The sequence below is a fragment of the Manihot esculenta genome, chromosome 4 (assembly GCF_001659605.2).
Source record: "Manihot esculenta cultivar AM560-2 chromosome 4, M.esculenta_v8, whole genome shotgun sequence".
Lineage (NCBI taxonomy): Eukaryota > Viridiplantae > Streptophyta > Magnoliopsida > Malpighiales > Euphorbiaceae > Manihot > Manihot esculenta.
In genome coordinates, this window is record NC_035164.2 from 33,055,203 (window position 1) to 33,077,240 (window position 22,038).

At 28.7% G+C, this 22,038-nt stretch overlaps 2 protein-coding genes across 6 annotated transcripts in view; both read right to left on the reverse strand.

Annotated features, from left to right (window-relative positions):
* Nucleotides 1–1,280: 1,280 nt before the first annotated feature.
* On the reverse strand, nt 1,281–7,553 carry LOC110612733 (proline-rich receptor-like protein kinase PERK15). 3 transcript variants are annotated; one of them, XM_021753509.2, is made up of 9 exons: nt 7,488–7,544; nt 7,277–7,376; nt 7,018–7,182; nt 6,676–6,765; nt 6,519–6,589; nt 6,306–6,382; nt 5,887–6,013; nt 1,701–1,856; nt 1,281–1,572 (listed from the first exon to the last, which is right to left on the reverse strand). In XM_021753509.2, exons 1-9 carry the CDS (start codon nt 7,509–7,511, stop codon nt 1,489–1,491), a joined length of 894 nt encoding a protein of 297 aa, XP_021609201.2. In that variant the 5' UTR covers nt 7,512–7,544; the 3' UTR covers nt 1,281–1,488. The 3 variants fall into 3 exon arrangements, with proteins under 3 accessions (XP_021609201.2, XP_021609197.2, XP_043811704.1); XM_021753505.2 differs by having other exon boundaries at nt 6,835–7,182; nt 7,488–7,540; XM_043955769.1 differs by lacking the exon at nt 7,018–7,182 and having other exon boundaries at nt 7,488–7,553.
* Nucleotides 7,554–17,208: 9,655 nt separating this feature from the next.
* Nucleotides 17,209–22,038, reverse strand: part of LOC110612731 (receptor-like kinase LIP2) — a 67,820-nt gene continuing 62,990 nt past the window's right edge. For 2 of the 3 annotated variants that reach the window (XM_043955736.1, XM_043955737.1), the window contains 11 exons: nt 19,949–20,031; nt 19,596–19,749; nt 19,343–19,507; nt 19,172–19,226; nt 18,692–19,066; nt 18,525–18,611; nt 18,377–18,447; nt 18,140–18,219; nt 17,864–18,005; nt 17,592–17,753; nt 17,209–17,478 (listed from right to left, as the gene is read on the reverse strand). In XM_043955736.1, the coding sequence (XP_043811671.1) occupies nt 17,395–17,478; nt 17,592–17,753; nt 17,864–18,005; nt 18,140–18,219; nt 18,377–18,447; nt 18,525–18,611; nt 18,692–19,066; nt 19,172–19,226; nt 19,343–19,507; nt 19,596–19,749; nt 19,949–20,031 (1,458 nt within the window). In that variant the 3' untranslated portion in view covers nt 17,209–17,394. Of the gene's footprint in view, nt 17,479–17,591; nt 17,754–17,863; nt 18,006–18,139; nt 18,220–18,376; nt 18,448–18,524; nt 18,612–18,691; nt 19,067–19,171; nt 19,227–19,342; nt 19,508–19,595; nt 19,750–19,948; nt 20,032–20,137; nt 20,209–20,298; nt 20,383–20,668; nt 21,017–21,133; nt 21,189–21,330; nt 21,502–22,038 lie in introns of those variants that run through there. The other variant, XM_021753503.2, reaches the window with a different exon arrangement.

Below are 22,038 nucleotides of genomic sequence, written 5' to 3' on the forward strand. Positions count from 1 at the left end.
TAAGAATTATTTGTTCAAAACTAAGATGTGCATGGAAATTAAAACCAGATTAAATAAATTTTAAAATGGAAATAAATACATTTTCATTTTAAAAAAATTAAATAAAATCAAATAAAACTAAATCAAAATATTTGATTTAAGTAATTTAGTTATCCCACTATATTTCTTTCTCCAATTAGATATTGTACCATTCATCTTTCATTATTTAATCTATATAATTTTAATAATATATAACTGTGCAGATAAAATGGATCGTTATATTTACAATCCGATTATGAATAGATTCTGTTCCAACAAAATATTTGAGAATTTAATTTTAAAATTTATCCAAATTTTTAATATAATATTAAATATTTTTTATATTTCAATTAAATCCACAAACCCTGTATTTTTTGTATTTCACTGTATTTCAATTAAATTGATATTTATAAGAGATTTATCAAGACAAATGTATGGGAAGAAAATATTACAAATTAAACAAATCTAGATTCATTAGAAATAAAAAAAAAAAACCTTTGAAATCAAATATGTTACATTCAAATGGAGACTTATTTATTAACGAAGAACCTAAAAACAAACTACTCAAATGATTCATTCATCAAACCCAAATTCACCGTAGCTTCGTTAAAACCCAAATAAAAACTTATTTGCTGATGGTGATTTTGAGAAGCCAAAATCTTTGTATAATCCAAGCTGATCTGGTGCAATGGAAAACAATCAAATGATGGGTATTGGATATCTTTAATGAAATAATTCTCTTAATTTATTTCCTAATAGGGGTAAAGTTTTCTGGAAGAGGTTATACCGTTAAATCTATACTGAAACACGTGAGATCGCACATTGTTTAATGAGAAAATCTAATTCTATTTCTTTTTCCGCATCAGGTATGCTTCTGCTTTTATTCAAAAGTTTATCAAGAGATTTGGACAACTTTTTTGCCAAGTCTATTCAGCCACTGCACATAATCAATTTCTTTTCTTATTAATTTTGATTCATCTTTGCTATTTTTTATTTTTCTGTAAAAATATAATAAAAGACACATAATTAATAGAAAATCACTTAAATTGATGATAGAGAAAAAGAAGAATATATGCTAAATTTGTGCTCTATCATGGGCTCATATATAAAATCGCATGCATTAATACTATAAATCTATATAGATCCGATTAAAATAAAAATTATCTGGGGTTTTCCTTACACTAACTTGTAGGTGTCTCATTCAACTAAGCTTTGGTACCACATCTACAACAATAGCAAATCAGAAAAGAACATAATGGAGAAGAAAAACTCAGAATTTTTATAATTTTATTGAACCAAGCATCAACCTAATATAAGATTGCATTGGACAGGAAAAAAATAAAAATAAAAACAACTTTAGATTATTCAACAGAACACATTGATCATGTACTATAAGTCTAAAATAAGCTTCTAAACTTTATTAAAATTCAAAAAAGAAGCTCACTTTAACCTTTTTATCAAATAAAATTTTTAAGTATCTATCTGTATATAATTACTATCATTCTCATTCCATATATTCGTCACCGGAATATTTGCTTCAAGAGTTTGAATTATCTGTATGATAAAGCACACGGTCAAATAATTATATGTTAACTATATAAATAATAATCTCTTATGTTTTAAATACTTTGGCATACTAAATTATAAATAATAAATTACATATACAAATATAAAATTTTTACCTGATTCATTGATGGACGAAAGTTAAAAGGTTTATATACACAAGCGGCGGCACAACCAATCATTCGGTTCATTTCCTCTCTATTATATTCTTTCAATTTCAAATCAACTAGTGCCGTATGATCTCCGGCCAAAGCTTGTCTAATTGGATCCCTTGCCTGGATATCGACCAATGAGTATCCATTATTTTTAAATCAAACTTAATTCTTAATCATTCTTGAATAGAAAAGCTCAATATTTTTTTCTAATTGAAAATTATATCTAAATAATGTTATCTTTTGAAGTGTTTATCACAAACGTTGATATCCAAAATCAAGACCTCAAACTATATATATATAAAAAAGACTTGTTGTAATTGTTTTCAACCCTCTTCTTCCCCTTTTACTTTTCTTTGCTCCATTTCTCAAGAGATTAAAAAAGTGTGTAAAGGAAGTGAGTGAGAGAGATAAGAAAAAAACAAAGTCATTTTATGCAAGAAGAGTGATGCAGGACTATTTAGACTCCGTCAAGAGTTGTAACCAATATCGTTTGGTTAAGACGAAATAAGAGAAAGGAATGACTATTTAGACTCCGTCAGGAATTTTAACCAATATCGTTTGGTTAAGACGAAATGAGAGAAAAGAAGGACTATTTAGACTCCGTCAGGAGTTTTAACCAATATCGTTTGGCTAAGACGAGGAGAAAAGATAAGCTGAAAGACTAAAAGTCTTATTGAAATTTCTTAACAATTGGAAAGTGAAAAGTGCGTTTCTAATAGCCAAGGGAGGCTATTTATAATAGAAATAAAATAATCCTAATCCTAATAGGAGTCTAAAATCCTAATAGCCAAGGGAGGCTAAATAGAAATAAAACTCTAATATGCAAACTAATCCTAATCCTAATAGGAGTCTAAAATCCTAATAGCCAAGGGAGGCTATTTACAATAGAAATAAAACTCTAATATGCAAAATAATAAAAATACCCAAAATATCCAAAATAATAATTAAAATATAAAAGTTAACCCCGGTCCAACTCTGCCGTAAAATCCAAGGCTAGTTGCCCCGTATCATTCCTTTCCACTTGTAAAGAACTCGTCCTCGAGTTGTCATCAGCAGGGTAGTACTGAAATAGATCTGCCACATTAAACGTCTTCGAAATTTTCATTTCATGTGGGAGGTCAAGAGCATAGGCATTGTCATTGATCTTCTGAATGATCCGGAATGGACCAATCTTCTTGGCGTCAAGCTTTTTCTGTCCTCCACCACGCTCCTGTTTGAAAACATCCACGTGCTGCTTTGCCAAGTTGCTTGCTGCAATACTGTTGTAAGCAAATTCCACCTGGCCTTGGAGGTTTTCACTCTCCTTTGGACTCATCTTGTAATGAGGCAGATTCGGTAATTTTGATCCAGGAATGAGATCAACCTGATGTTGGATATCCCGCAGGGGTGGACGCTTTGATGACTCCTCCACTATCTTAGGAAACTCCTTTAACAACTCTTTGACAGGCGGTGGTAAAGATGGTGCATCCTCCATTGTACCTTTTGCTCTCATCAATAAGGCTAGTGTGTCTTCAGATTTCTCAACTGCGCCTGATAGCTTCTGCACTCCCGTAGAAACAGCAACAATATGCTTCCCTTCCACCTTAGAATGTTTCGCAGAACCGGAAGGCAAGATAGTAATCTTCTTTTGATTCCACATGAACATGTATGAATTCTCCTTCCCTTTATGCAAAGCATCAACGTCGAATTGCCAAGGGCGACCTAGCAAAATTCCACAGCAATCCATATCCACAACATCACAATTAACAGGTTCAGTATAAGATTTACCGATCGAGATAGGCACGCTGCAGATTCTGTTGACCTCAATTGTCGGTCCTTCCTTGATCCATCCGACTTTGTAGGGTGAGGGGTGAGGTTGTGTAGGCAACTGTAATTTTTTTACCAATTGCTTAGCTATCAGATTCTCACAACTGCAGCTATCTATAATTAGCTTGCAAATTGCCTCTCCTACTCGACACTTTGCCTGGAAAATCTTCCTCCTTTGTGTCTCGTCCTCCTGTTTTGTTGAGCATAAGATCTTCTTCACCACATAGGTGACCTCTCCATCTTTAGAACCAGCAATAGATCCGTCATCGTCATCCACTTCCTCGTCAGTTTCAGCCACCTGCTCAACTATATTAACCTGCCGGCGGTCAGCATTAACTCCTCTACGTTCTGGACAATTATTTGATCGATGACCAGATTGCCTGCACCGGTAACAGATGTCTCCCGTTGGTTTCTGGTAAGGATTGGTCCTGCCTCCTTTGTCTGTTGTAGTGGTGACTGCCTTGCCCTTACTGTCTCTCCTTTCTTCCATGGTATTCGGAGGGTTGCCAGAATTTACAACCTTAGAAGGCTGCCCGTTGTAGTTGCCTCTATATTGCTGCGTCCCTGTTGAACTAGAGTTTCTGTAATTGAAATTTCGGTTGTACTGCTGCTGTCGTGGCTGCCAATCAACACGCTCTTCTGCCCTTTTTGCCATCTCAATAGCGTCTGCCAGGGTGAAAATCGCAGCTACTCCCATCATACAACGAATTTCGTGATTCAGCCCCCTCTGATAATGAGCAACCTGTTGGGTCTCGTTCTCACAGTTTTCACATCTCGCCTGCAGCCTTAGAAACTCCTCGGTATACTCATTCACCCTTCGGTTCCCTTGTACACAGTCATGATACCGGTTATATAAAACCTGAGCGTGATCGCTAGGCAAGAACCGTTGTTCAAACATCTGCTTCATCAGCACCCAGTTTCGTATGGGCTCCAGCCTCTTCCGATAGCGTTTGTTTTGAATCGAATTCCACCAGGCTGCTGCACCCCCTTTCAACTTATAGGCCACAATTGGAACCTTGCGTTCCTCTTCCACGTTCATAATTTCAAAGAAGCGTTCAACCTCTGCCAGCCAATCAAGAACAGATTCAACATCTAATGAACCAGAAAAGTTTTGAAGGTCTACCTTGATCCTGTAACCTTCCTGATAGTTCTGTTGGGGATTTGCAAGCATAGGATTGACGACCACAGGATTGGCGGCCACAGGATTGGCGGCCACATGCGGATGTGCGGCGGCGGCGGGTTGGTGGATTCCCTGCTGCAGGGTCAGTTGTTCGATCATCTCCCTCAATTCTGCCAAGGATGCCTCAATCGCAACAAGTCGCGCCTCTTGGTTATCTGCCATGGTCGAACTTCGCTCTGATACCAATCTGATGCAGGACTATTTAGACTCCGTCAAGAGTTGTAACCAATATCGTTTGGTTAAGACGAAATAAGAGAAAGGAATGACTATTTAGACTCCGTCAGGAGTTTTAACCAATATCGTTTGGTTAAGACGAAATGAGAGAAAAGAAGGACTATTTAGACTCCGTCAGGAGTTTTAACCAATATCGTTTGGCTAAGACGAGGAGAAAAGATAAGCTGAAAGACTAAAAGTCTTATTGAAATTTCTTAACAATTGGAAAGTGAAAAGTGCGTTTCTAATAGCCAAGGGAGGCTATTTATAATAGAAATAAAATAATCCTAATCCTAATAGAAGTCTAAAATCCTAATAGCCAAGGGAGGCTAAATAGAAATAAAACTCTAATATGCAAAATAATCCTAATCCTAATAGGAGTCTAAAATCCTAATAGCCAAGGGAGACTATTTACAATAAAAATAAAACTCTAATATGCAAAATAATAAAAATACCTAAAATATCCAAAATAATAATTAAAATATAAAAGTTAACCCCGGTCCAACTCTGCCGTAAAATCCAAGGCTAGTTGCCCCGTATCAAAGAGACTAAAAGTGTGTAAAAGAAAGTGGTGAAGAAAGAGATTAAGAAATAATATGTAAGAAGAGAGGGTAAAAAATAAGTCATTTTATCAATCGAAAAATAAGTTATTATAAATAAAGAAGACTTATTTTAACGAAATTAAATTTAGAAATTTTTATATTATAGGTTAAAATTTAATTACCACACTGTTACAATGTTGTAAATTCATGATTGACAATCCCATGAAAAGAGTTTATTAGTGGCAATGATCTTGCTGAGGGAAAGATTTGTGTGTTGCATGTGTTTACTTATAATTAGTTGACAAATCCTAGAGAATAAAATTGCAGATAAAAAATTTGGGGAGAAATTATTAGAGACTACACATTGTCATATAAACATTAGAAAAAGAAAAAGAGACTGATATCATACCCAATCAACAATGGTAGTACCATTAATTCTAGTGTTTTTTCCAGTAATTAATTCTAAAAGCACAACACCAAAAGAATAGACATCAGTCTCTTGAGAGGTATGTCCGCCACTATTAGGATCTATGTAACTGCAGTAAGAAAATACACATGCAACATAGATAAGTATTTGTTTATTTTTATATGTTGTACCTTTCTACTATAGTAAAAGTATACCATAATATTCATGAAATATAATAAAAAAGGAGAAATTTTCTGATGAACTTGGTCCACCGTAGATTCAAGAGAAATTAAAGTGGGTCTATCTGTACTTTTCAGGAAAGATCAACTTATTTATATTTTAAAAATTACTTGATCCATAATATAACGGGTCTAAATAAATATTTTCTTAAAAAGAGAATGCTAAAGAATTAATATTCTCACACTTCAGTTCCCGCGATGGTTATGGAAAGGTGACTAACATCATCCGGAAAAAACAAGGCTAACCCAAAATCTGTAACCTGAAACAAAAACTAACAGATCAATATCGTGGCATACATATAAATTAATATAAAAAACAACAAGGTATAATAATGGTGGTTTTAGTCATGTAACAGAGATTAAACATTTCACATATTTATAATTAAATTATTTTACCTTTGCTTCAAAATTGTTATCAAGAACAATATTATCAGTTTTTATATCTCGGTGTATAATTTTGTGTGGACCTAAACAAATAATAAGAGAAAAGTATTAAAAAAAATCTGTACTTAAAAAAAAGGAGAGTAATATTCAGCAAGTATGGATTGCTCACAATCTTCATGCAGGTATTTCAATCCTTTGGCAGAACCTATAGCAATTTTCATTCTATTTGACCACTCCAAAACCTGATTTCCTTGATTCCCTGCAGTGATGTCATTACTTAATATCTTTCATTATTTTATATGCTTGAATTATATGTCAAAGAATTCACCATGTAAATGATATTTCAAGGAGTTGTTGGGAGCAAACTCTAAAACAAGTAATGTATCAGCTTTTTCAATGCAGTATCCTATCAGCTTAACAAGATTCTGGTGAGAGACTGTGCTAAGGATCTTAATCTCCGCCTCCATTTTTTTTGGTAGACGTTTCAGTTTCTTAATAGCATATGTTTTACCATGTATTTTTCCTCTATAGACCTGACCAAAACCACCCTCGCCAAGGAGACGGTTGTTGGAGAAATTTTTAGTTGCATCTGCCAGTTTTTTGTAAGTAAATCGCCTCAGCCCATAATGAGTCCGGAACAATTTTTCCCAAGCTGATAATAACTTAGATTTACCATCTGAGCAAAGTCAGGGCACAAATATATTAAAAACTTACGAGATGGATGATTAACTCCTTCATGGAAAATAATATATAAAAAGAAAAAACAATACCTTTGATCTTGTCTCTGATCTTGCGTAACCTACCCCGCATCATAAATGTTGCAGACTCGCTCAAGTACTTTACGACCGTGTCCAAGAGCTTTCTTCTTGACTATTTATAAACCAAAGACAAATGGAAAAAAAATAATTATTACTATATTTTCACAAGTCTTCGTCAACTTGCACTTAACAATTTGGAAAAAAAAAAAAACTCAATTATTACTATATTTTGGTGACTTGTCGTCATTGACTTATAGAAAATTATTCGACGAGTCTTCGTGAACTTGCATTTATTATTAATCAATGCTTAAGGATTCCGATATTTGTAATATTTCATCTTATTCAATAACGTCAATTTTTCAAAAAAAATAATTGAGGCAAAAGCAAGTTGGCAGCGAGTAGTATCTTATCATTTGAAGAGATTATGAGTGCTCCCTTTATGTCTTTTCTATAAATTTTAAAGACTTTTTAAAAGTTGTTTCGCTTAGAGTTTTATAAAAGATTCTTTTATATTTTAATATGATAATATTTATTTATTTATTTATTAAATTTAAATAAATAAATTATAAATATAATCTAAAACTTTAACAAACATGCTATATCAATTTTAAATAATTTTAACTAAATTTTTATTTAATTAATTAAATTAAAATTATAATTTTTTAAATTATAATTTTATTTCAATATCAATTTATATTTAATCAAAACTTACTTAATTTAACTTTTTATTTTACTTTTTTATGTATTTTTTTTATATATGACCCATTAAATTTTAAATATATTAATAATAAATTTAATTAATTAAAATTAATTAATTTAAAAGTTAAGAACATTATCCAATAATATATTAAAATTATCCAAATATTTAAAATTTCAAATATATTAATAATTGATGATCTGAGATCCAATAGAATAGGGTTTTACAAGGGTTTTTGTATTGAAGAATAAAACTTGCCCTATCTCCCCAGAGGGGTATCCTTTTATCCTTTTCTCCCTACTTGCTGGTGACGTATAACGGCTCTCCCATGATTGGACCACGTGTCTCTGCCATACAGATATGGACGTACGAGGATATCAGGCGCCTGCTCCATGCGTAACGGCCTCTGATTCTCCCCCATGCGTACACTCGAGCGGATTTGCCAGGCTGTATGACGAGTCTCGTTCTGGATTCTGGGCTGGGCCGAGAACTGGGCTGGACGCTGAACCTAGGAGGAGGAGAAATCTGTGGGGAGGTCATACGGGCTGGGCCGATCTCGATGAGGAAGAATCTGGTGGAGTCCGGCCTCAGGGGTCTGATGGTCCGGGCCTGTTTTACTTGAGAGGGCGTGCGAGCCTTCCTTTCATGGGTCGTGGCCGTAATCTAGGCCCAAGATTGGGGGTAGGGAAATCCAGCGGTCATCAATAATAAATTTAATTAATTAAAATTAATTAATTTAAAAATTAAAAACATTATCCAATAACATATTGAGATTATCCAAATATTTATTTAGAATATCAAAAATAATTTAACTTAACTTTTCAATATATTATTTATCAGTGTAATTAATATTTTTTTTATCACAAATATTTTAATTTAATATTTAATATATAAAATATATCTGTAATATTAAATCATATTAAATCTTATCTATTAGCCATTAACCGATTAAATAAAATTTTAAATTTCATTTACTAATTTTATTCAATTTTGTATAAAAATTTCATGATAGCAAAAAATAAATCAGACATTCTCCAATTAATTTAAAGTAAGAATATTATTTATCATATAAGTACCTTCATACAGTTTCTAATATATCCAATTTATTTTTATTCATTATTCATGAATCAAATAACATATAAGATAAATCAAAACATAAAAGTACCTATATAAGATTATTTATTAATTTCAAGTCAAATGATTACTTTGCACAACTATTATTTGAATAATCCACAAATAAAAATTATTTTTTATATATATTTCTCAGATCAGTTAGTTCAATAAATTTATTTATAAAATAAATATCTACATTTTAGTTCTAGATATATTACATATTTTAATCTATAAAATTAATTACTTTCTCTAAAAAAAATATAATATATACCAGTTTCAATAAATTTAATTATTATCTAATTATAATAAAAATATAAATTAAAAATATTTAAAAATATTACTTAAATATAATAAATATCTCCCGATTATAATTATATTATAATTTTTTTATGCAATAATACATGTTATACACTTTATATTTATTAAAAATTTAATTAAATTAACGTTAAAAATAAATAATAATTTTTATAAAATATATTAAAATATTTAAAATATATAAAAAATAATATTCAACTCCTATGAATAGATTAGGCATAGGATCTATTACTAATAATTAGATATGACAAAAAACTATTGAAGCATGAGCGATAGAAGATGATTGGAGCTTTGGCTGATGTCAGCAATAGTCATATGAGATGAGAGAGGGAAATGAGAAAGTTTTCTATGGTTGGGGATGAGGGAATCCAGAGAAAAGAAGAGAGAAAACGACAACATTTTCTTACATTTTATGATGGTCCATGTTCTATTTGGTTGTGGCGTTTTCTACTGGACGAGGGTATTTAAGACTTTTCAAATAAAACTAACAAAATTCTTTAATAATTTTTAAGAGACAATATTTTAAACGGAGCTAAAGATTATAAGGATCGATTAATAAATTTTTAAAAAATTTAGAGATTTCATAATAATTTTGTTATTTTTAATATTAAAAATATTTGAATTAAATAAAATTTTATGTTTTTAAGAATAAAATAAATTAATATCAAATTATCATACTAAATTCTTGCACAAAAACTATACATCAAACCACTAAAAATTAAAATTTGAATTCTAAATCACTGGCGTATATGTCATAATAACATAATATTCAAAAAAATTTAAATTCTAAATCATTAAAATATACGTCATTATATCATTAAGTTTTAATGTAAGTCTGATCATGTTGATATATTTTCAGTACCATATTTTTTCACTTTAAGATTTTATTTAGTTTGAATTTTCTATTTACTCACATAAAAAATAAGTTGTTTTTCTTAAAGTGAAAAAATAATTTTAATCCTGAAAAATTGAAAGAAAAGATAATATATTAATTTCTTAAAAATTTAAAATTTTTGAATTAACTTACTTTCAATCAAATAAATTAGTTTAGATTGGATGTATTTGGAAATCTGATAATTAGACTAGTATCATGTTAAGTATATTTTCTAGTTTTTATCAATAAAATTTTTATTTATTATTAACGATAGATCTTATAACTATTTGAAAAAACACAAACGCAATGTAAAAGAGTGGAAATAAATGGGGAGTCTATCGTTTCCTTGAATGCAGTACCCTATCAGCTCAACAAGATTCCGATGACGGACTCTGCTTATGACGCTAATCTCCTCCTCCATAGTTGCTTGAGTTTGTTCATCTGGTTGATTTTTAAGTTTCTTAACAGCATAGAGTTTACCATCTATAAATCCCTTATAGACTTGACCAAAACCACCCTCGCCAAGGATTACATTGTTGGAGAAATGTTCAGTTGCTTTTGCTAGCTCCATATAAGTAAATTGCCTCAGTCCATATCCTTGACTTTGACGTCCATTAGGAAATGAAATACGCTCAATCGGATCTGTACCCGGTGAGTTGTGAGACGGCAACACTGGTGGCGGAGTTCCAGAACCTGAGAAAAATCACAGCACACCAACTTTTGAGATCAATGATTAATTCCTTGATGGACATATAATACAGCGTCGTTTAAAACAATACCTCTAGTGTCAAAGTGGAGTCTGCGTCAGGTCTCTTGCTCTGCAGCAACCCATCATTCAAGTTGCAGAGCTGCTTAGGCTAACCCAGGAGTGCAGAAGGTTTCTTGTAAGAATTTATAAACAAAGAGCAATTAAATAGAGATTATTAATAGGATTTAGTTTCAGGGCATGGATTTGTCCTTAAATTATAGAACAGCAAAAAAATATATCAAATGTGATTTTTAAGTTCAAAAATAAAATTAAATAAAATTATTATTTATTAAAATCTAAAAGTATGAATTCCGCTTTATTCAATTTATTTTACCTTTGAACATATTTAATTTTTTAATAATAATTTAAAATATTTTTAAATTAAAAAATAAAATTTTATATTTTTAACTTTTATTTTATAGTTTGGAGACAAACTTGTACGTTTAGCCAGCCATTCTTGAGTCCTATCTATTAATATTCAGACATGTCCTCCTACTATGTGATTATAAGTTTTCTAAGGACGGGGTTATGTTGTATAGTTTCTTTTTTCTCTCTTGTTTAAGTTTATTCTATGAAATGCATTTTTACTTCAATTCATTTCTTTTATAAAGAATAAATATACTAATTATTTTTAAAGCTAATATATTAACTTTTTTATAATAATGTTGTAAAATCCAAAATTTTAATTTTTAAATTAATTGAGAAATTCTTAAATCTTACCTTATATTAATAAAGTAATTAGCAATTTACCCTATTATTTATTTACTAATTATTAAAAAATAAAAATGTATATATTAATTTGAAAATATTTAAAGTGTAAATAAATAAAAGGGAATTAGATGTAGGCCGAATAATGGTGAGAAAATTTTAGCAGCTCATAAATTTTATTTTAAAATTTTTAAAATAATAAATTAATATTATTTTAAAATTTTTAAAATAATAAATAATTAAAAAAAATTAAAACAAGAGTTATCGTTAGAGATGAGTAGTACTCGGTTCAAATCAAAAAAATCAACCGAACCGAATTAATTTAAAATTTTAGTTTAATTTTTTATTTATTTTGATTCGGTTCGATTTTTAATTTTAAAAATTTTAGTTATTTCGGTTCGATTCGATTTTGATAAAAAAAATTAAAAAAATTGAATCGAACTGATTAATAATAATAATATATTTTTTTAATAATATATTTTTTTAATAATATAGAGAAATTAAATCATATTAAAATTAAAATATTTTAATTAAATTTTAAAATATTAAAAATAAAGTGTAAAAAATAAAAAATATTTTACATGAAACAAACGTATTCTTAGTTCTATCCAATCATACAAAATGAATATCAACACATGTAATTGAGATTGCATAAATATCAATAGATTTTAAAAAGAGATTATGCAACGATTTTGAAAGAGAATGAACATAAACATCAAACAAATCTTGAAAGACCAATGAAATTTAGTTAATGATATTAAAACCATCCCAATATTATAAAACTTAAATTAAAAATTCAATATAAAGAAGTGGATGCATATTTGTTTAATGTACTAAATAAATTAGAAATAATTAATTGATAATGACATTAATTCATCCTTTTGAATAGTTGAAATCTTGCATCCTTAAATATTTATTTAATTTATTCATCTGTTGAATAATATTTAAGGGTTATATATCCGAATGTTCAAATTTTAAAATATATAGAGTAAGTCTTAATTAATTTTAAAAATTTTCTTTAATACTATCTTTTCAAGAATTTATCACGTTTATATCTCATAAATGAGTTTATATCACTATATTTTAATGTAAGTCTGATCAGATTGATATATTTTTAGTATCATATTTTTTCACTTAATATAATTTATGTTAAGATTTTATTTAGTTCGAAATTTCTATTTACTCACATCAAAATAAGTAAGTTATTTTTCTTAAAGTGAAAAAAGTAATTTTAATCCTGAAAAATTGAGAGGAAAGATAATATATTAATTTCTTAAAAATTTAAAAATTTTAAATTTACTTCCAATCAAATAAATTAATTTAGATTGGATGTATTTGGAAATCTGATAATTAGACTAGTCAAATTTATCATGTTAAGTATTTTCTAGTTTTTATCAATAAGATTTTTATTTATTATTAACAATACATCTTATAACTATTTGAAAAAACACAAACACAATATAAAAGAGTGAAAATAAATGGGGAGTCACCATGAATTATGATGAGAAATTTACCATGACCAAAATACTTTTAAAAAATACAAAAAAATGATAAAAAATAAAAAAATAAATTAAAAAATTAATTAGAAGGCAAGCTTTATTTATTGCTTCATTATAAAAAAATAAAAAAATATCAATGATATTTATTGATGACAAGATATATCGGTAAATTATTGTTATTTTTTTACGTGTAAAATTTATTTTGATAATATTATCGATCATGATATGAAATGAAATTAATAATGTAATTGTAAATATTAATAATTTACATATCATCGCTAATTTATCATTAATTTTTAACGGTAAAAATTTTTATTTATATAATTTTATTTTTTTTATTGTTTTGATTAATATATATATATATATATATATATATATATATATAAAGTAGAGTATTCTAAAGATGGAGTTATACAAATAAAATATAATTTTAGCCATCACACAATATATAAATTTTTGTTGATCCCAACAAAAAGTGGAGATCAAATCAAATTTCACAGGCTGTTGGGAGATAATAATTTGATGTCTTGCATCCTTAAATATTTCATCTGTTCATAAGACTTGCATCCTTATCCGAAAGTCCACATATTTAAATCAAACCACTAACTTTTTTTTTTTCTACGTTGTTGTCGTTTCTATTAAGTTGGTAATTCCTCACACATGGGCTCTTAGGAATAGACAATAAATTGGCACATGATCCAAATTGCCGACAGAGACGCTACAGTAGTGGCCACATTGCTGATATTCTATTCATCTCTTGCGGTTCAGAATTAACAGTTCAATTTATTTTTCAAATTAAATGAGAATCGATCCAATTTAAAGTGATTCAAGATAATTTTAATTTATTAATAATTTCAGTCTGCTTTTAATGTGATTTAAAATGATTTGCGATAATTTATAAAATATCAAAGAGACTTAATAATAAATATTTTTATTAAATTAAGTCATTAATTAATGATATTTTTTATATTATAAAAATTAAATAATAAAATATTTAATAAATAAAATTAATTAAATAATTAATTAATAAATTTTTAAAATATAATAAACATTGTTTAAACCAAAAGACAATTAATTTTCCGTTGAAAATCTGGATTTTATTAAAATTCACACCGACAAGAGGCTTTTGGCTTTACTTGAGAAGGGTAGATTTGTGAAAAGACATGAATCCTGAAGACCTGACCCAGCAAGGAAGACCGTTTCAGCAGTTGGGGACTTTCCGAAGCCATGAATGAAAATTAAAAACCAACGACGGACGGGGAGCTTCATCGTGTTGGAATTTACTGTCCTGTCCTTGCTCACTCATACACGCTCCAGTGTCATTTCCTTGTGAGACTTCAATTATCTGCAACAAAAATTTCCATTTTAACAGACATTGAACGATCGTTCAAGTTTTCTTTTTTATTTAATTATTCTATTAATATTTTCATTAGTCGATTGACTAAATAATTTATAATAATAAAATGTGAATAACATTTTAATAGTTTTATTTAAAATATTGAAAATTAAATTTTAAAAAATATTTATGATATTTAACAGATTTTATCAATATAAATAATAGAATAACTAAATACTTACATTTACTAATTAACTTTTTAATTGAATTTAAAAATTATATGGATAAAATAATAAATTTTTAAAACATTTAAATACTTAATAGTAATTTTTATTAGTAAATATAATACCATTTAATTAGTTGTTGTCATTCTCGTCCTATATATCTTTCAAAAGAATAACTGGACATAAAATAGTAAAAAAATTAAACATTAACCATTAAAATTATTTAAAAAAATCACACCATACTAAAATTCTATACATAGATTCACAATTAAAATATATCGTGAAATATTAAAGAAATACAATAAATTTAATGTAGTTAAACCATGAAATTTATGTTCAAGGACAAACAAAGATAATATTTTCACTACAAATGAAAAGAAATGTTATAATCTCTCAAAAACTTTTAAAACTCTAACTCCAGTTTATTTTTAAAAATTTTTTATAATATAAATGAGAACGTACGTTTTCAATATAAATTTTCATATTTTAATTTAATTTACATCATATCGTGAAATTTTTCAAATCGAATCACAATTCAATTTATAAGAAAATATGTTTAAATTTTAAGTTACATAATTAACACAAATAATAACCTCTTAGTTTTTTTATTAGAGAGATTTAATTATAAAAAAAATTAAATGAAATTTTATAAAATTATATATAATTTTATTTTCTTTAAAATAAATATTTTATAAGTCAAAACAGAAAAATTTTTAAATTCAAATAAAAGGACATAATAAATAAGTTCTTACCGATCCCATTGAGGACGAGATTTTAAAAATTTATGTAAACAAGCAGCTGCACAGAAAATCATCCGATTAATTTCCTCTATATTATATTATGACAGTTTGGAATCAACAAGAGTCATATAATCACTTTCTAAAATTGATTTAATTCGAGCCTTTGCTTGAATATTAATAAAATAAGTACACATTATTTTATTTTATTTGATTAAATCATAATTATTTGAGCTTAATTCAACAAATAATTAAAAAAATTATATTCGTAACTATGTAATTCTGAATTGCATATGAGAAATTTCAAGATTTGAAGCAATTATATTCAAATTAAAATCAATTTGGGGAAGTTTGATTTTTGTCCACCTGAAATGCTAAAACTATGCTAATGATTAAATTCCACCATGACAGAAAGTTCTTTTCTATTTAAATAGTAATTAATATTTGTAAATTTGGAGAAAAATTAATTTCCTCAAATTAATATTGAAATTTAGATACAATTCGTCCCGATTTTAATGTTTGGGATATGGGTATTTGGATATAATTTTTTATTCATTAAAATATATCGATTAGTTAAAATCATGCCCTAATGACTTGAAAGATTGAAAAATTTTATTACTTTAAGGGTCTATTTATTTATTTAGGAAAAATAAGTTGTATTTAAAAATTATTTTTTAAAAAATATTTTTTAATATAACTTATTTTTTATTTTTTAATTTTAATTTATAAAATAAAATTTATTAATAAATTTATATATAAAAAAATTTTCGCTCTGTGTTATTTTGTAACTCGATACTATCGCGTTTTCCTCTTTCTTAAACCTAACTTCTTCTTTCTCCTTTTCATGGAACACGATCTGTATCAATTGACTATCGATGAAAAAGAAGATATTGTTATCCCAATTAAGAGTTCCAGAGATATTCCGATCGTTACTTATGATTTCTGTATGGTGGGGATATTTCTCCCATACAATCCAATCAATTTTCAGAATATGCAGACCTGTTTGGCAGATTTATGGCGGCAATTCTCGGACAGTCATTGCATTGAAGGATTTGGATCCTAATTACAAGTCGGACATTTTATTTTTTATAGAAATAAAAACTCTTAGTTCTCGTATGGAATTTTTTTATAATTTTTTATATTTTAATGGTTGATTCTCAGTCAATAGACAAGGATTGTGAGGAGAACTTTCGTTAATGTAAAAGAGTCATGAGTCTGTTTCTGTGGTTGACTTTTTTTCAAATTTTATTAAGAAAAAATTACTTTTTAGTCCCTGAGATTTAACGTATTTATTTTTCTACTTTAGTTTATTTTTGTAAGTTGATACTGATAGCTATTAATAATTTCAATTAGTCGTAATTTTTTTTTATAAGAAGCAAATTTTATTTAAGAAAAAAGTGAGAAATGGAAAACAGCAAATTTCAATTTGTTGTACTACTTAGCCTTGCTTTATTTAACTATTTGAAATGATTATTAGCTTTTTTTTTTAATATATAATCTAATAATTTTATTATTAAAATGAAAGATAGGAAAATTTTAACATAAAAAATATAACTAGAAAGTAATTAGATATCACAAGTGCGAACAAAAAATCGGAAAATACCGATTTTATGTAGAATTACTTATATAATGGCGATTCAATAAAATTTAAATAATTATGCAAAATTATACCTTAAAATTAGGAAAAATGAACTATAGAAAAAAAAAAATCTAGCAATTTACTTCTTTAAATAACTGAATTTATCTACTTGTCAAATTCATACTGGTTTGTCATTCCATAATGTGGAATTCGAAATAAAAACAGCCAGAAACTTAAAATAAAATAAACCTTAATTTTAATTTTTAAAGAAAATGAATAACTGGATCATTTGCTGGATTTTCAATTCCCGGATTTCATCTGATTCAGATTTAGAAACTTGATTGTTTCTTTCAAACTTTTATTCCCTTCCAGAACATCAAGTATCTGCAATTTGCATGAAAATAAAGGGTAAGCGTTAGCAATCCAAATGACCAAATTGAGAGAAGAACAGAACATGTCGAGGTCTACGCTGTGGAATTATATTTTTGCAGAATTACCTGACTCATTCGTGGCCTACGTTGTGGATCATCATCTACGCAAGCTAAAACACAAGCAATCATTCGATCCATTTGTTCAGTGTTGTACTCCTGTAATTTCTCATCAACAAAATCCAACTTGTCCTTTCCTTCCAACAGACTTTGTGAGAGCAGTGGCTTAGCCTGAATATTCATGCATGAAATTAATCAAAATTAGGATTGCAATTATACACTTAATTAAGCCGCTAAGCTTCTTATGTAATTAAATTGCAATTATAGAATAGCCTACGTACCCAATTAACCATGTCATTGGGACCACTGAAATGACCAAATGGTTGTTTCCCGGTAATCAACTCCAAAAGAATTACACCAAAGGAATAAATGTCAAGCTTATCAGTCAACTTGATGGTAGATTGATACTCAGGAGCCATATATCTGCATTTGGAGTTGGATTAATAAGAGAAAGTATATTCTAACTTTCTTTTAATTTGTTTCTTCTTCCTAATCCCAAGTCCCCAAATGTCTATCTCATAGCTTTAATGCAACAAAAATATAGAAAATTTATTTACCCGGAATTTTGCTTAAATTTGCTGATAGAGAGATGAGTAAGAGAATCCGGGAAAATCTTGGCACTTCCAAATTCTGCAAGCTGAACATAATATTGAGATTTAATTAGTTTAACGGTGTTAAGATGCCTGCATAAGTTAAAGCTTCAAAATAATTTTTGTTGAATCTTTTGGCAAAAGCACGTCAAAATTTATGCAAAAATATTACTGAGCAAAATTTTAATGTATAATATTCCTTACCTTTGGTATAAATTTATCATCAAAAAGAATGTTATCGGACTTGACATACAAATGTAAAATTTTGTGTCCACCTGAAAATAAAACAATATCAACAAAAAATAATAAATAAATAAATAAATATATAAGCTTCCACACAAAGAATACGGACTGTCTTCATGCATATATTTCAATCCTCTGGCCGCGCCTTTGGCGATTTCCATTCTCCTTGTCCAGTCTATAGTTGATCCTCCATTTTCTGCAATATTAATGATACCTTTAAGACCAGTAGAATCTTTGTTGTTGAAAATTAAATTTATTAAGGTGAAAAAGGCTCACCATGTAAATGAAATTTCAAGGAATTGTTGGCTACAAACTCAAAAACAAGCAGTCTATTGTCTTCCTCATCACTGCAGTATCCAATTAGATTAACAATATTTCGATGATTAACGTTGCTAATGGCCATAATCTCCTTCTCGAATTCCTCTTTATTCTGTTTAAAGGACATGTAATCAAGTTTCTTAATTGCCACCTTTCTTTGATCACTACCTGGGAGCTCTCCCTCATAGACTTCACACGAGCCATGCCGTCGAAGGCGTCGTTCTCCTGAGAAATGACCAGCTGCCTCGGCTAGCAAATCAAAATCAAATTTCTCCAGCAACGAAGGACGCTGCAGTTCCAGTTCATTTGGCTTTCGAGATATAAACTTAACATCTGGATTGCAGAAGAAATGGGGTAATTTATACTAATGCTATATATAATAAACAAAAAAGAAAAAGAATTACATTCTGCAAATATTTCTTCGTGGGAGAGTGTTACCTTGCACAGCCCATAATTCACTGGGAGACATTTTTCCTTCAAGAGCTTCAACTATCTGCATTGAATAAGGTGATGCATTGATTATGCAATCTTCCGAATTCTCAAATTTTAAATGCTTTGAAAGACAGACAATTTGTGGAAAATAATGTTTGATTTGCAAATTTTTATTACCTGTTTCATTCTTGGTCGAAGTTTAGCAGGTCGATATACACTAGCAGCAGCACAATAAATCATTATTTCCATTTCTTTTTCGTCGTAATGTCCTTTCAATGTGGAATCAACAAGACTACTGTAATTGATTTCGACTGAATCTCCTTTGATCATCAAAGGCTTTGCCTGAGACAAAACAAGTAGTAGACAAGTTTTCTCTAATTTTTTAATATGTAAAATATTATATTTGCACCGTCACAAAGAAGTATCTTACCCACTTCACAATATCAACTTGATGTTCATCGTTAATTTTTCTTCCAGAAATAAGTTCCAGAAGCACAACACCAAAAGAATAGACGTCTGATTTGTCAGAAAGTTGTTGAATAGATTCACCTTGTTGAGTATTGTAATTTTCTGGATCTGCATAGCTGCAATTTGCATATAAAATTAAAAAAATTTTCTAGTATGTCAGAATCATGGCACTACAAAAATTGGATTTTAATTTTTTTTTTTTTAATTTCACTTTCTTACTATTCTAGAACTAAATTTAAAACAGAGTGATTATAACATAGGAAGGAAAAAATTGACTAATTTTAATTCAGTGCAGTGTTCAATCAAGTTTCTTACACGTTGGTTCCCTTCCAATGAGAGCTGATGTGAGTGACACTATTAGTTATTGGAAAAAACTTTGCAAGTCCAAAATCTGCAATCTGAACAAAATAATAGTTCAAATTAATTATCAAATTAACAAAAAAGCCTTTAATTATTAAATTAATTACTACACCTTTATTTAATTTGTCAAATTGATTAATCTACCTTTGGCTTATAATTTTCATCAAGAAGTATATTTTCAGCTTTAATATCACGATGGATGATTTTAGAATTACCTGAAAATACGATGGAGATTGAAAACATTCAATAAAAAAATAAAGTTAAAACTCGACAAAAAAAAAATAACTAAAAAGCCTATTACTCACATTCTTCATGCAGATATGCTAATCCCTTTGCACAACCTTTAGCAATTTTCATTCTCACTGACCATTTCAAATTTGATCTTCCATCTGCATTGCCATTTAGCATTATATAACCAACAATCCAAATTACACAGGGAAGTCTTTTTGAAATTTTATAAAATACATTCTATTTTTCAATTATATAAATTTCATTCTAATGGAACAATAATAAAATTGCTATATATAATTCCGCAATATATGCTTAAGTGGTAAAGGGACTTGTATCGCATGTTAGACGTCCGAATTCGATCTTTTCTGACGATTGCGATTACATCTAAACACCGGGACATGTGGAGCAACTGGCATGTGTGATAAGCATGTGAAAAGGACTTACCATTTAGATGATCTCTCAAGGATTTGTTGGTAACAAACTCTAAAACAAGCAATCTGTCAGAGTTTTCATTGCAGTAGCCAACCAGCTTAACAAGATTTCCATGGTGCACATTGCCAACGGCATTAACCTCCTTTTCAAATTCTTCTTGGTCCTGTCCACTGTCCTGATGGTAAAGTTTCTTAATTGCTACGTCTTTCCCTCTCGGAAGGGATCCCCTATAGACAGAACCAAAGCCCCCGTTGCCGAGTTGTCGACCTTGGGTGAAAGATTTAGTTGCATGTGCTAGTTCTGAATATGTATATGTCTTCAGTTTATATGCGATATCATCATTAGAAGCTGACTGCGTTCCTTTAAACAGAGAATAACTACCAAATTGTAAGTTACTACCAACTTAACAATCTTTAATTGAAACTCGCTATATAATCATCATTAAATAGTATACTATTGTGGGAAAGTGTTTGTTACCTTCCACAACCCATAATTCCTTATGTGGCATTTTTCCTTCAAGAGTTCTAACTATCTGCATTTCATAATACATTTATTATTTTCTATATAAAATCTAAGAATTTAATTGAAATAATTTATATATTAATTCTCTCTTTTTAAATATTTTTTTAAAATTTAAAATGAATGATTAAATAATCAAATAAATTGAAGTATACCTGTCCCATTGTTGGCCGAAGTTTTGAGGATGGACTGTATAGGCTAGCAGCTGCACAATAAATTATTGACAGCATTTCTATTTGATCGTAATCTTCTTTCAATGTTGAATCAACTAAATTCTTGTAGTTCACATTTATTGAATCTCCTTTTGTCATTAGAGGTTTCGCCTGAATAATTATCGCTTTTATTAATTTTTGTGATATAGATAAATATAAAATATAAATAATAATAATAACTTTATAATTTATTTTATTTTTTTTTTGATTTTGTTGATGAAAAAGAGAAGGAAAAAAAATTGTAAATTTTGCTAGTTGCTTACCCAATTTACTATATCAAGATCACTTTCATAAATCCTTCTTCCACTTATAAGTTCTAAAAGTATAACTCCAAAAGAATAAATATCCAATTTCTCATCTGAAATCTCTGGATCATCTGAAATTTCTGGATCGGTGTAACTGCACGTTTGAAAAAGTATGTATAACTGTACATTTGAAAAACTATTAAAAATTTTGCATTGAGAAATTTTTTTTTATATAAATAAAGTCTAAGCCCAAATACAGCGCTGCCCATTTTGTGCTCCAATCTCTCGGCTGAGAATTCAAGATCCTTTTTAACTTTTTTTAATAAAAAATCTATTTTGTAGACTATAAAAAATAATAACCTTGTAACTATAATCTACAAGCAAAAGTACTATATATATATATATA